General features: G+C 41.0%; 2 protein-coding genes across 5 annotated transcripts in view; one reads left to right on the forward strand and one right to left on the reverse strand.

Moving 5' to 3' along the window:
* The window catches only part of cmss1 (cms1 ribosomal small subunit homolog), a 42,509-nt gene extending 39,193 nt beyond the window's left edge, over nucleotides 1–3,316 (reverse strand). For 2 of the 3 annotated variants that reach the window (XM_083776665.1, XM_083776664.1), the window contains exon 1: nucleotides 3,232–3,316. In XM_083776665.1, the coding sequence (XP_083632791.1) occupies nucleotides 3,232–3,280 (49 nt within the window). In that variant the 5' untranslated portion in view covers nucleotides 3,281–3,316. The remainder of the gene's footprint in view (nucleotides 1–3,231) is intronic. The other variant, XM_083776666.1, reaches the window with a different exon arrangement.
* The window catches only part of LOC310866873 (filamin A-interacting protein 1-like), a 493,882-nt gene that overhangs the window by 27,059 nt on the left and 451,371 nt on the right, over nucleotides 1–15,452 (forward strand). For both annotated transcript variants that reach the window (XM_083776661.1, XM_083776662.1), the window contains exon 6: nucleotides 1,681–2,485. In XM_083776661.1, the coding sequence (XP_083632787.1) occupies nucleotides 1,681–1,878 (198 nt within the window). In that variant the 3' untranslated portion in view covers nucleotides 1,879–2,485. The remainder of the gene's footprint in view (nucleotides 1–1,680; nucleotides 2,486–15,452) is intronic.

Consider the following 15,452-nt stretch of genomic DNA (forward strand, 5'->3'; position numbering starts at 1 on the left):
TTTTGCCGATTACACAGTATAACAGCCTTTTCTAACTTCTAGTGAAATATTTGATGAACAGCTGTCATGTTTGAGCACTTCACCCTTTGAGACAGCTACGGCCAAGCCAGGAATTTACAATCTTTATGCAACTCACAAAATACATTTTCAGCCAACAGCAACAATTGAGCCATTCTTTTAATGAACAGGCCAATTTTAATTCTCATCAAAGATTTGCAGTGTAACCGGAGGAACACATTGAATATTAATGCAAATTCCAACATGTGTTTGCTGGGCTCAGTTATGCATTATGCTTAATTTATAGTATACCATCATACTATGGTGTTGAGTGCCGAATATAGCTGATGTACAAGTTGACAAGTTAACCATCGCTATGCGACGTGCTGCAAGCTATTTTCGGCGTGTGACACCGGCGCACAACAAAGTATAAACTAGGCTTTAAGATTCACAGGCTGATGTCACCACCCATCTCTCCCTGCAATTGTGTGTGCGTGCGTGTGTGCATGCAGTATGCACTTGTAGGGGAACATGCACTGCACATGTGTGAAGGCTGAAGTCTTATCCCATGATACACTGGAAAAGTCAGCTAAACATCAAACGCTCCCCGTTGGGTACATACGCAGCCAATCATGTCTGTGAAGAACTGACTAGGGAGAAATCTTATGTTAATTGATATCTTAAGTTCTGGCATATTTCCTTTTTTTTCAGTCTCAGAAAAAGGGGTGTTATGCTAAATATTCATTCAACAGTATGCAGTGTTATGCACACAACACTAACAAATCTGCCATCAACTTTTCCATTGTAACAGACCAGCCCAGCAACTGCAAGTATTATTGGCTATGGCAAGAACAACTTTAACACAAGAGCCTGAGTCATACCTAATAAATTGGTTATTCAGCGGAATACGTGGAATCAGGTTTCCTTATAGCTTATGTGCACTGAAAGGCTGTCCCTGTTGCTTGACTGAGTATCATCATGATAACAAACAGACCATAGGGCTGTATAAGGGGCCATTAAAAAAGTCTCCCAAGGGAGCCGAGGGATCCTTGCCAGAGAGTGAGCCATCCTCCCTAACAGATAGATGATGACAAATGTGAAGGAGCGTTTACCACCCTGACATCACCGGCTGGCGAGGCCGAGGCCAGATGAGGCATTTGACAACAGTTTTGGGCTGATTATAGCGTGACAGAAGGCTCATGGGAGACGATGCGTTTGAGTGTGACATTTGCACATTTAGCCACAGGACACATCAGCATAAAAGGTGCAGGACCGCTCTCGTGAGCCCAGAATCCATTCTCTACTACAGTATGTGCTCTTAAAGACGTCAAGGTTTATTCCAACCTAAAGCTCAGAGTTAAGTTATTCTCATGTTCCATGTCAAACTATTATCCATTCACTTCATCCGTGCCATTCATCCCTACCTTGTCTGATTTATAAACACGGGATGAAGAATAAAATGTCATCAATCATGGTAAATCTAAACAAATGTGCACAACTACTTTCATCTGTGTGTGTGTGTGTGTGTGTGTGTGTGTCCGTCCGTCCACATTCAAGGATCCACTTTTAGTTACATCACTCCTAAATCAACCTTTATAAACACAGTCTGGGATAATTAAAACAGTACCTATTTCCAGAAAATACTGCCTAATAGGTTGCCATGTTTCTGTTTCCTCTGTTCAGATCCCTATGGCTATGGAGTCACTCCAGAAACCTGGCCCAACAAGGATTCCCAAGCCTAAAGGATACAGCTTCAACAGAGGGACCAACAACAGAGCTATGAATACTGGACAGAATAATATAAAACATCCCACCGTGTACACAGGGAAAAACACTGGCTTGAGAATGCCAAACAGGCCTAAAGCTACATCTACAACATAGATTATAGACACAATGCATTCTTTTTCAGCCTGTAGAAATTGGGCAGGACAGGTATTAACTTGGAAGGACCACTTCACAACTTTTCAACCCATCTTCACATAATATGTCCTCACTAATAATCATGATAAAATGGCACAATTTTTTTCTACTCAGTTTGTGTCTCATAGGAGGGCTGTGGGCAGTTCAGAAACCCATCCACCAGGGACATCATCGTTAGGCATCGTTAACTTTTAACAAAAAATGTTTATTGTTTGTTTTTATTATTGTAAGAATGATGGCTTCCATTTTCGCATTGCAACTAGAAAGCCTGCAGTTTCTATTAGCTTGGATTGATGGATTCCCCATCGATGATGTCACTGGTGGACAGGTTTCTGAACTGCCCACTGAGACACAGACTGAGTAGAAAAGAATAGTGCCATTTTATCATAATTATTAGTGAGGACATATTATAAGAAGGTCCTTTAACATTATCCATTAACTAATTGTCATATATAATGAGCATCTTTCAACCAAAGAGCCTGTAGAAAAAAAATGATTCAACACTATATGAACAAATTATCCATCTAGCCTACAGAATTTGATAATTAGCCTATATTACTACAACAATGTGACCATAGTAAACATTTGTACAGCCAATCCAAATAAATGCTTTTAATAAATGAAAATACATGATTGAAATGTAATTTTATCATCTTCTGAAACACTGTGCAAACTGCAACCCCTGACTTGCAGATAGTGCTGCTGTGGAGTTAGGGCAGGCTAAAATGAATAAATCATAATGTAACGGTGCAGGGCTGCCCTCTATCGGTATGCACCACACAGTGAACTGTGCGCTGTGAAAATAGCTCCTGGAAGAATATATAATCATCAGATGAACGCATGAACTAAAGTTGCTGTAAATAAATTTGCGATACAAAAGACAAGTCTGGTTCAAAATAAAAGGCGGGGCAGACGAATAATGATGTAGCAGCAACTGCAGCATAATCATGTTCGTGATTGACCCCACGTGTGTACATGACAACAAGCCGGGTGTGTTAGCTGAAGACTTCATGCACGCACGTGAAACTCCAGTCGAAATAGCACGTTTAAAAGACATGTAAACTGTGAGTGTGAACGGGAGTTCATTGTCATTTCCAACTTCTCATTGACACTTGTTTGACAGCTGCTATAATAAACGTAAACCGAATTAGCATTTGAACAGCTAACTAGCTATAGCCACGACTACGCGCAGTCAGTGACGCTAAACACTAACAACTGCTTGTTAACAAGTCTGTTAATATGAGCGGGAGCATGTATGAAGACCTTCACAGCGACATGGAGCATAAAGGTAAGGGTGTTCATCATAGTAAATACCTGAGTTACCCTCGTGTTGCCACCACTCATCGCCCAAGTCGTCTCCCATCTTCCCAAATTCCTGTAGTTCTGCGTCTTCTATCAAATAAAAAACTACAGCGCTAGGGATTCATTTGCTCTGCAGGTTGTAGATCCGTTCTAGAGCGGATACGGAAAGTCTTTGTATGCTTCCGCGTGGAATTACCCACGGATGCAGTAGGTGGGCTTTGAGAAAGGGCGCCAGGGAGTGGTGTTGGTGGTTCATAAATATGAACTGTACTAGACAAGAAAAAGACATCAAGAGGCAAGTTCCTTTTCTTCCCTTTGGTGAACCTCAGGATAAGGGTTTCTGTGCAAACACTGCATTTCAGTTTAATGTATGTATAATTGTATACAGTATGTATCTACATTTTTCTGATACAAGATGTTGTCTTGAGTATGCAACTGAACATTGTTCGATAAATGAAATGGTCTTTGAAAACAAACCATAAAAACAAGCCAACATCAGGCTATATATATCTTTAAACCAGCCACAAAGTCTTGCCGAGCCATGTGGTAAATGCTAATCCAGTTCTTATGACAGGGGAAGAAGACTGAGGCAGAGCAGAGGTGCCCAGAGAAGGAGAGAACACCGAGGAGACCAGGTAGGCCTAAGGCCACATAGTAAAATGTTCAGTGTTCATTTAGTTTTAATGTAAACACATGGGCTGGCAAGGGTCAATGTGTTTCCATTTTTACAAGTTAAAAATTGATAAATAAATACTGAGGCATTTGTGATAGGAAAATCAAATTAGGTGAAAATGAGACACTGTTCACTGTACACACACATGATAACGACACTGCGACTTATTTTTGCTATGGTATGGTTGGTACAGTATGGTGTATGGTTGTTATGTTACAAACTAACAATAACAGAGATAAATGTATAGCTTTTGACATTGCCATGTGTCAGGCACTTGTAGCATATAATATATTAATACTACTGTGAGTACACACATTTAGGATTGTTAAGAAGATAATGAAAACATTGCTTTTTATGAATGTTTATTTCAAATTCTGAATACTGCAGATGCTTTTTTTCCTCGATAAACCAATGTTTTGGCCAGAGCTTAAAGTTCTCAGTCCTGAGGATTTCATAGGAGTCATTTAATGAGATCCGTGCAGATTTGCAAAAAAACATTTTCAGTCTTGGGATTTTTGGGGTCTTAAAAGCCCTGGTTTTGGCCCATTTGGGGGTATTTTCTGTGCACATATTTAACAGCTGTTGATGATTTTGTTTTGAGAATTGACTTCTATTTGGCACTGGCGGTGGCTTTCACTGAATCTGTAGTGCCTGCCTGTCTGGGTAGCTGAGCTATAAAGTTTGGAGATACTAAATGTGCCCGCTGGGCTTAGCCACAATTTGCAACGCTAGATTTATTTATAATGGGATGAATCTAGAGTTGCAATACCCTCCATTGACTCCCCACTCATCCAATTTGGTTTGCGATCTGCTTGTCTTAAACTACGTTAAACTCACAAACATTGCAGCTGTAGTCCAAGCTTGAATTATCCTCTTTCAATCTGCCGAGCTTGTTTTTCATAAAAATCCACCGTAGACATGTTATGAGCTACTTTCTGTCAAGAAATTCTGTGCAGTTTTCTAAGTGTAGGAGTTCGGAAGCACTCGTCGTACGTCACTGAACGGCCCTGTGTACCACCTGTTTCGAATTTGCACATAATGCAGGAGGCAGCAGCGCGAGCCGTTAATAAAAGCGAGTGCTTCCAAACTGCAACACAAAAAGAATGACCTGCAGAGGATGCCTTGACAGAAAGTAGCTCATAACATGTCTACGGTGGATTTTTATGAAAAACAAGCTGGGCAGATTGAAAGAGGATAATTCAAGCTTGGACTACAGCTGCAATGTTGGTGAGTTTAACGTAGTTTAAGACAAGCAGATCGCAAACCAAATTGGATGAGTGGGGAGTCAATGGAGGGCATTGCAACTCTAGATTCATCCCATTATAAAAAATCACACCTGTGTGAACCGAGTGGTCTCTCTCTCTCTCTCTCTCTCTCTCTCTCTCTCTCTCTCTCTCTCTCTCTCTCTCTCTCTCTCTCTCTCTCTCAGCACTACTCCTCTCTCTGTTTCTGGCACCCCCTACTGGTATTAATAAATGCACGCACGCAGCATTACCCCATACGGACATTGCTGGCCATTGCTGGTTTCACGCATGCGCACACCACTCGTGCTCATGACGGATACATGGTACACACACCCGGACATTCCTGGTTGTAGGAGTGGTTGCCACTCAAAAAATCTAGAGTTGCAAATTGCGGCTACGCTGGGCTTAGCATGAAGGCCCTCCCTGGATCCTTGCGACACCAGACCCATCCTGCCTATATACATTCAGTAAGCGATATGTTTTGTAGTCATTGCTATCTAGTGTTTGTTAGGCCAGTCAGCTAAAAGGGGGTGTGACCCAAAATAAAAATGGCTTTGGCCTAATTTAGCCTAAGCTAAGCCTCAGCAACGTTACTTACTACCTTTAACCATTATTAGTAGTGCCTAATCTTTAATTAGCCTAAACTTATTCATATTCAAACACACCAAGCACATGACACATTTTACATTTTCTTTTTATTGATTGTATACTTTATTATCAGTTTGTTTCCATTGGGGTCCTTGCTACTCAATTCATCAAGGAATCTCTCATATTGAGAAAGTTTACTCATTGAAATATCTTGGATTTTGGCTGGATTCAGAGCTTGAAGAGGAAATTTGTATAGCCGCACACTCGTAGCTGCCAATGCCAAAAGTTTATTAGGACACAGAGAAAAGAAACCAACGTTTTGGACAGAAATACTGCCTTCGTCAGGGTAGGGTATACTGTACCTGAAAAACGTATAAAACGTTTGGCATTGGCAGCTACGAGTGTGCGGCTATACATTTGAACTTTTGGCACCTCACAAGGACCGGTATGCTGTGCACCCTTTGGCCTACCTTTAAAACATGATTTTACATTATGTTTTTCATGAAGTTAAGTTAGTTTCATTTGAAGTTAGGAGAAGAATAATCTCTTAAGTGTTACGTTGATATTGTGTATCAGACACAAAAACACCACAGACACTCATCTTAAGCCTCTTAATGTTTTCTAACTCTTTATGCAGGCTTAATTGTTTGCAACCTAAATAATAAAATAAATTGACCATACTTGTAAGGATACACTGATGCACTATTGCACTCTCTACCCTTCTGCTGGTGTGGCGGTTGCTGGGGTGGGTGGGAGAGGGTGCGCAATCTGTATGAATGTATCAGTATACTGTATACTTGTATGTATTGTTGTAGGTTGTATGTATCTGTCGGTTCACTTTGTTGTTCATGTTTTTTTATGGGACCACCTTGAAAATGAGACTGCATCTCAAGGAGCAAAAAATGTTTGTAGAAATAGACAAGAGTTGAATTGAATTGTACCCGACCACAGACAAAACTCAAGTTTTATTTACATTTTATGTTGGCTGTGGGCTTGGCTTTTCTTGTTTCTTGAATCTAACTTATGTATAGCAGAAACCTTTTTTATGTCACTTAAAGAGAAGATAAGTAGTATAAAACTTGCTTTGCTAAATATCAGATCTTTAGCAAACACATTGTTTTTAATTGATGACGTGATTGTTTGCTACTTATAAACTCACTCTCTCACCCGAGTCCTCCCTCACGGAAGGAGGGTGACAGACCTCTGAGCACTGACCACTGAGACCGATGCGCCATGATGTTACCAACTAAACTGTAGGTGTGAAGGGTTCACAAAAGCTGTACATGGGAACCGCAAACGCCAGATATCTAGGAGATAAACGTTCATTTTGGAATTTTGAATGGTGTTAAACACACACAGGCTTTGAATACTGGTTATTGAGACAGATCAGTGAAGCCTGCCGAGCCCCACTTGCACTGATTATGGCAAAACATCCATCCTAATATTACTGGATTTTAGTACTGCTTTCAACACTGGAGAGAGACCTTACAAAATTATACTGCTAAACCGACTGGACAACTGGGTTGGATATTTAATAATTATCATTAAAAAAAAATGCAACACAGGCCACATTGTTTAAAAAAATGTGTATCTTAATTATGTGGATGAGACTGACATCTACTTAATGATATTGGCTGCATAGATTTGCTGTGTCAGTGCATTGAACAAATCAATCCCTTCAACTAAAAATGCAAAAAGGAGAAATAAATTGTGTCTTTGTTGCCAAGGAAGGTAGTACCTTAATGACTTTGAAGGCTGAATGCCTGTAATTGATTGATTTTGCTGTAATTATACTGTAGATGCAGATAATAATCATCAAAGTGATTGTATGATATCATTATCATATTAAAAATAATGCAATAATGATGTCTAAACCTCAGGTCCCCCCCCCCCCAAAAAAATCTATATCAAGACAGCTCATTTAGCTACTAGAGCTCTAACTAGAACTAAAGCTGAACACAGTACAGTACACCAATTACCAGATCCCTTCACTGGCTTCCATTCAGTCATTGCTATATTGAGCATATTGCCTTTATATGATTCAGTGGTTTACTTTAGCTAGCTTTCACATTACGAATCTCGGGTCATGTGGGACCCTTCCCACAGTTAAAACAAATCATGATGAGGCCGCATTCAGTTTAGTCACAGATCAAACATGCAGAGGATCTGTGGGTATAGCAAACTCTGACTACATTCTATGGGTGGGTATAGCAAACTCTGACTACATTCTATAACAACTTAAAACATTGGCGTTCTCCACTGGCTTCTATATTCAAAACATTCAGCATACACCAGTTTCCTTTTCATGCTCAATCGTGACTTTTAAGGTGTCGTCTGGTGGCTTTTGATATTTAGTTGTAGGCAGAAAGTATAAACAACATTTTGCAGTTTTCCAGTCCTGTGAAGGCTGGACATGTCAATGGAGCCATAGTCATGGCATGGAATTCAGGTTATACCTCAGAACCATAGTCATGGCATGGAATTCAGGTTATACCTCAGAACCATAGTCATGGCATGGAATTCAGGTTATACCTCAGAACCATAGTCATGGCATGGAATTCAGGTTATACCTCAGAACCATAGTCATGGCATGGAATTCAGGTTATACCTCAGAACCTCAGTCATGGCATGGAATTCAGGTTATACCTCAGAACCTCAGTCATGGCACATGGCACGGAGTCATTCAAGGCAAGTTGTACAGCACGATGGTGGGTTAAGCGGCTGGAGCCATGGCACATACAATTTCAGTTGTATATGAAGCCAACTGCACATTAATAATTTGGCTGTTTGATAAACCACAGTTTTTATATACACTATAGATGTGGTTTTCTTTTGGAGCTACAGTATGTTCCCGTCGTCTGTCGAGGCATTGCTCATGTGTGTGGCTGTTAGACAGATTTGTCTCCCCCTTTGGTGCATGGGTTAAAGTACCACATGCCTCATAATTACACCATGGCATTTTTATCTATCCGCCCGCCCGCCCATCCGTCCATCCGTCCGTCCATCCGTCTATCTAATCTATCTAATTACGTATTACGTATTTATGCTTGTAAATGCCTATTCATTCCTTATGGGAAGTGCTTTGGATTGAAACACAAGCACACACGGCACACACAACATGTGCACACACATGCATACACATGCACATGCACGCACGCACGGCGCGCACACACGCGCACGCACACACACACGCACGCGCACGCATACACGCACGGAGCGCACACACGCGCACGCACGCGCACACACACACACACACACACACACACACACACACACACACACACACACACACACACACACACACACACACACACACACACACACACACACACACACACACACACAACCACCCACCACAAGTATTATTTTATAGAAGAAAAAAAAGCAATGAAATAGTTATCATCTACGGTGGCATATCATCCAAATATAAATGGTGACTTTTGTTCTCTTCCAGCTGACATTTAATTAAGTGTCAAATAAAAGAAAGAGTATGATGTGTTATATTTGGTCCATAAAACTCAGATTTTGACCTTTTTACAAACGACAGATGCAATTATAATAGTGTAAAGCCTCATTATTCATCATAATCATGATCAGGTGATGCTTCCAAGGGAGGGGAGACACACAGCCTATACTCATCCCCAGTGTCTATGTGGCAGTGCATTGTACATTACAGAGAACTTGTATAACCCTTCTTTGGCATTCACTGTCATTATGGCAGGACTGGGCTGCTCTCATTAGTGTGGCGCACAGAGAAGAAGGGGAAACGGAAAAGAAAGGCGGATGACGAGATTGGAATGGTGCCCTGGTTCCTGCAGCTGTACTGTGGAGAAGGGAAGGAGGGACAGGTCCTCTGAGAGTAATTGCATGCTTTTTTGTGTGTTTCTGTCGCATTTGTGGCTAGCACAGGCTGCGAGACGCTTGATTAAAGCTTTGCCACCAAGAGAGAGAACAGCCTGATTACTGAGGAAATTATACAGGGTCAAAATGATTATGCTGCATAACCCTTAAAATGCAGGGGGAGAAAGAAGCAAATCAGGAAAGAGTGACAACGGAAGGATGAAATGAACATTGCACTGGGATCTGCCAACATGCAGGCCATGACAATGGACTTTAAATGGAAGGCATTGTATGTAATTAAGTATCATCCCTGGGAAAGACGGGCAGTGTTTGGCTGTATTATACAGCAGAGGATATACAATACAATATATCTTCGTGAACAAAACAACTTTTCCCTGCAACTCTGCGGAAACGAGCACATTTGCATCTTACTGTGATTACTACTATTTGCAAAATAGTAATCACATATTTACAGATTTAAAATAATAGGGGTTGAGTGGTTATAACCTTCTTCCGAAAAAAGACTAGCGATTGGGGCTGTTAACATTATTATTATTATTATTACAATTATTATTATTATACATTTTTTCCTATAGAAAATGACTTGTTATTGTAAAAACAGGATACTAACGGAAGAGGGACAGCGTGCTGCTCGGATCCAATGAAAAATATATATTTAGTTTGTTTTAATAACTTGATGCAGTGTTTTTTGTATCGTCCCTGTCGAATAAACATTTTCTTTATTTGAATAACATTTTTTCCCACCATATTCGATGAATATTCAATTTTTATTTACCGGTATTTATTTACCAGCCCTATAGCGATAACCTTTTACAGTTTAATTGAGACGTCGGGGTGACCAAGTTCTCTTAGTAGGTTGCCTTCCACTGTAAAGAAAGATCAAGAACGCTTCAGTAGTTTGAACCTTAATAGCATCGGTGGAACGGACAGTATGAATGGAAGTATTGCGTTTGCTTTTACCGTTACAGGTCACGTATTTAAAGATGGTATTTAGCTCATTGTCATGTCAGTGTGGGGCAAGGGTTCAGCTAGATAGTCAGAGGTTGGACAGCTGCACAAGGAAGAAACGGAAACTGGAAGTGACCTTGAGCTTTCCAAAACTTTCACTGCAAATAACTTCCTATGTCTCTGAATTACGACTGTAGCCTATTCATGAGCATCTGGCTGTGGCTGACCTATGCAGGTCAGGAGGCGCGCTGCATTCTAAATACTTGGCAGAGTATTATTTTGTTTTTGTGTTTTGCCTTTGTCCGTCTTTTGGTAAAGAAACCTAATGTCTTCCGTTTGTAATTAGTATGTATTGCCACCCACAGGGCAAGATTTATTGTACATTTGTTTGTTTAACTACTTAAACGCTATATACTTAGTAGACTAAAGTCCGGTTCTTTTTACCCTGTCTAGTCTACACCACATCTCAGCCCAGAATAGGGACACTTGGGTTGGTAATTTGGTATGGTTCAGTATTAATTTAAGGCATGTTCAACTAGAAAAGTGTGCTCCTTGGAGCACAGGTCTCCACCAGGCTTGGTTGCTTACCCAGGGCCCGCAAACTTTTATCATAGCCACCTGGAATGGGATCTGAAAAATCTCATAGTGTAGTGTAGTGTAGTGGAATAGTGGATCATAGCAGTTGTAGCAAAAGGTGTGTTTTGAAGAAAACTCACTAATAATAACATGCTAGGGGTAGAAAAATATATATGTTTTTGTTTGTGATTTTTCTATTCAATAGCTCTATATTCTATAGTGCTCTTTATTTGACAGAAAATGCATTTTCCGGTCGGCATACCAATTTTGTTGGATGTCTTATCAGGATAGAGAACTCAGAAATGAGCAGACAAAATTGCAACTGGAACACTATTAAATTAAGCTATTCTCTCATGGAAATTTGCAACCCACCTGAAAATGTATTATGTTTATTAAAGAGGTGGCAAGATACAGAGACCTCTGTTATTGAACAATAGTATCAGAAAATAGTGCTTTGACCTATAACAAATATCACTTATCCTCTCTTTAAATGTAGCTATTTATTTTTAATCTATAGTTTTCAGAATATATTTGAAACTATATTCTCTGGCTGTATGTATGGGTATGTACTGTAACAAAGGTGGATCAGTGTTTGTTAGCGTGTGCATGTGTCGTGTCGTGTGCATGTCTATATTGCCACAGATGGGGCGAGCAAGTTGGAGCCTTCCTGTGGATGTGTCAGGGGGTTAGAAGTGAGACAGAAGGCATCCCAGTGCAGGTATCCTAATGGCATAGGTCCCAGTTACTGTCAACCTGCACCAAATGTCTAACCACATGGGTCAGGCTAGCTCAGCTGTCAACACTGGAGCTCCCAAGTCAACACTCAGGGTCTGATGGCCTTTGAGCTGCAATCTGCTCCCTGCACCTGATGGGAGATTTAAGACTACACACGGTGAAATGTTTTAGCGAGGTAGCGAGAGCTTTGAGGTTAGAGCAGATTTGTCAGAACAAATCCCCAGGTCATGTAGTGACATTTCGATGTACACTAGATAAAATGCTACTTGATTAAAAAACATGTGATATTTGTTTTATATATTATATTATATATATATACAATTTTATCCCACGATTTTGTAACCCATTTCTTCACCCAGTGTCAATTATCTAATGGGCTCTACACTCCCTATGCCAACCTGGGGAGAGCAACGGACTGACCTCATGCTTCCTTCGATGCCTGAGGAGTCCAAACCGCTACCGCCTCCCCGTTTTTACTACCCCGTTTCGCACCAGTAAGGGGAGGGAGGGGCTAGCCCACACCGTGCCCGCCGCAGTCGGCACACACAGAAGTCAAGGCTGTGGAACGGCACAACGGTTATGACTGAAAGATTCAGAAAGAAACAACACAAAGGAAACATTCAGTCCAAATTTCCAGTTTGCTAATTCACAACTACTAGTACTACTACTTCGAATTTATCTAACTATTATAAACTTTCACGACTAGCCTACAAATAAAATGTATGCAACGGTTATACTTCAATATAAGTCAAATAATATATTTTATATTTTTCCAAGAAGAATACAGCCAATAGCATATTGAGTAAAACATTATAGTGGCTATAGGCTATTATGGGAAATTACCTCAGAGAATGTTTTCATTCTGGATAAACCCATAAAATGGTCTATGGTCTAATCTAATGGAATAAATGGATGTTCAAATGCAGGAGTTTTGACGATAACTAACTGTGACTAGGTCCGTCGCCTTGCCTCCCTCCTCTTCATACTCCTATTTTAGAGCCGAATAAAAGTCTGTAACATTCTGTAATATTTATCAGATTGTTTCCATGCTGACGTGCCTCCCCCAAGTGCAGCATAAACCGTAAATTGACTGGGAGGGTGAAGAACGCTCTACTGGTGTTGCTCTACTCATAGCTTTCACTTTTTTTAAAATGATTTAGTCTGCGATGCTTTCTAGGTTTGTGCACAGCAGGACCCTTAAGATCTTCTAACACTGGTCTTGTAACTGTTCCAGAGGCTGCCTATACAAAAAGACATGTACAGTAGAAGCAGCTCTTAGCTCTTACAGTCCTAGCCTTTTGGAACAGCCTATGCACGATGATCTACGGGTCTCTAAAATAAGATAAGACCTTTATTGATCCCGCGGGGGAGATTCAGGTGCCAAAGACAATACAGCAGTAAAGAACAGGTTACAGGGATCCCCACAAATGGTCAGGGCGCCTGTTCTGGGGGGAGGAGGTGGGGGGGATAGCGTGTACCTCCACATGCGTTATGCCCCCCATAGTGAGACCTGTCACTGTCGGGTGGAAAGAAGATGGTGGCTTGACGGCCCGAGGCTTTCTTCACCCTCCCAATAACTGCTTGTGGGGCTTAGCAGAGATGGAGTACTCGTAGAGAGGCTGGGGAATTGGGAATTGGCTTTACTAAATTGGGACTTGAAGGGGTGAAAATGTTCACTTTTGTCTTGAAGGGGCATTGTTTTGCGCAATAATAGTCTTTTCATTATGTCTGCCCGATGATCTCTGAGATTTATATTATTGAAATTACAATAAAAATATTTTGAAAAGAAATAACAAGTTACAGGACAAGGAGAAACAAAAGTACAGTTGATGCAGCATGATTGAGAGAAACCATAATTCAGTCAACAATAAATATTTTTCATAAAGGAGACTGGACTGCTTGTTATCAAGCAATTACCGGTAGTCCTGAGCGGGATATGCGACCAACATGATCCTCGTTATACATCTTCTCATTACATGGCTTGGTTGAATGCTTGATTCCGATTGGTCAGTCGCTGAATTCAGCGGTGTGTTATTTCTTGATCATGACTGATCGATCAGCTCTATAACAGACAGCTGTTTGGAAACAAGAAATAGACAATGCAGTAACCGAAAATGGATTCTATTTGATCAACACTTAATTGTTTTCCGAGGCGACTGTGTTGACAGTTTGACACCGTATTGCGTTCACCATGTTTTAGAAATGGGCCTCCTGGTGTATAACCCTGCGCCCGTTTTTCCGTTCGCCTTTGTCCACCTTCTCCTACCAAACCACACTGTTTGCACAAATGTCTCCATGCACAATACCTACTGCATGCCTGTCCAGTCATAGCGCACTATGTTGCATCCATGCAACTGTCATAATTACTGTACAGTTTGCATTTGGCTAGGACTGTCATATAAGCTGCTTCTACTCTACTGTACATGTCTTTTTGTATATCCTCTGGAACAGTTACGAGACCAGTGTTAGAAGATCTAAAGGTCTTGCTGTGCACACACCTAGAAAGCATCGCAGACTAAATACAGTAGGCAGGTGCATTTCCATTTAGGTCATATCACATATCACACCAGAAAGCTTAACTGCGATTAAAACGAATCCTGCTGCACATTGTTAGAAAGTGCGCTTCGTTTGGCAGGTGTGAAGCCTCGTTCGAATCCTAATGCGCATCAAAGAACCGCATTCTACTCCGCCAAAAAACGGGGCTTTTTCTGCCTTTATTGATAGGATGAAAGTAGTCTGACAGGAAATGTGGAGATAAATGGGGGGAAGACACGCGTCAAAGGCTGTCGGCAGTGTCGGGATCGGGAGTCGAACCCGTGGCACACCGTCGGGCTGGCTCAGCAGCCTAGGTGCCCAGACAGTTGAGTTAACCGTCCGAGCCCCCAGTTTACTTGAATTAATTAATTCATAATTAATCATTTGGAATGCGTTTTTCTTTCCCTCAGAGATCATAGATGGTAAAATATTCTTGTTTTTGTTATGAGATATGTGACATCTGAATACACAGATGCTACTTGCCGGCGTTCAGAGGACGAAGCCAGGATACTTTATAGCTTGAGTTGAATGACATTAATATATTTGCCCCTTTGTAATTAGAAGAGTAAGTGACAGAGGTGATAGTTGTTAATTCAGGAAGTGGCAGTGCTAAAGAGTAAAGACTGGAGGGCCAGCTGGGAACTTGGTGACACATTCGTCACCATAGCAACACCAGCCACCTGCGTCAGAGGCCCTCTGGATCAGGTGAGAGTGCATAGTGGAAAAAAACAAGGTCAGAAGGGACTTGTCACCCAACAGGATCAGGCCAGGGACAAAACGTTATGGCTGTGTAATTAAAGATCTCACACTTCTTTACTCTTTAGCTCTTGAAAGGGAACTATGGATTAAGCTAATCATGTACCAAAGAACTTCTAGCACCGCTAGCAGGCAGGGGTCTAAAGATTGCATCGTCGTCAGTTGATCCGTCTGTGAAAAGGTGGATGAAACTTACTTTGGCGTACCATGGCCTTTTATTGAATGCCTCCCCTTGAGGCCTCAAGATAATTCATCAAGATAATTTAACAAATTATTTTGATAAGGAAAACATTTTGGCCAACTTTAACATGTTGCAA

This window comes from Protomyctophum parallelum (assembly GCF_964188405.1).
Source record: "Protomyctophum parallelum genome assembly, chromosome: 11".
Lineage (NCBI taxonomy): Eukaryota > Metazoa > Chordata > Actinopteri > Myctophiformes > Myctophidae > Protomyctophum > Protomyctophum parallelum.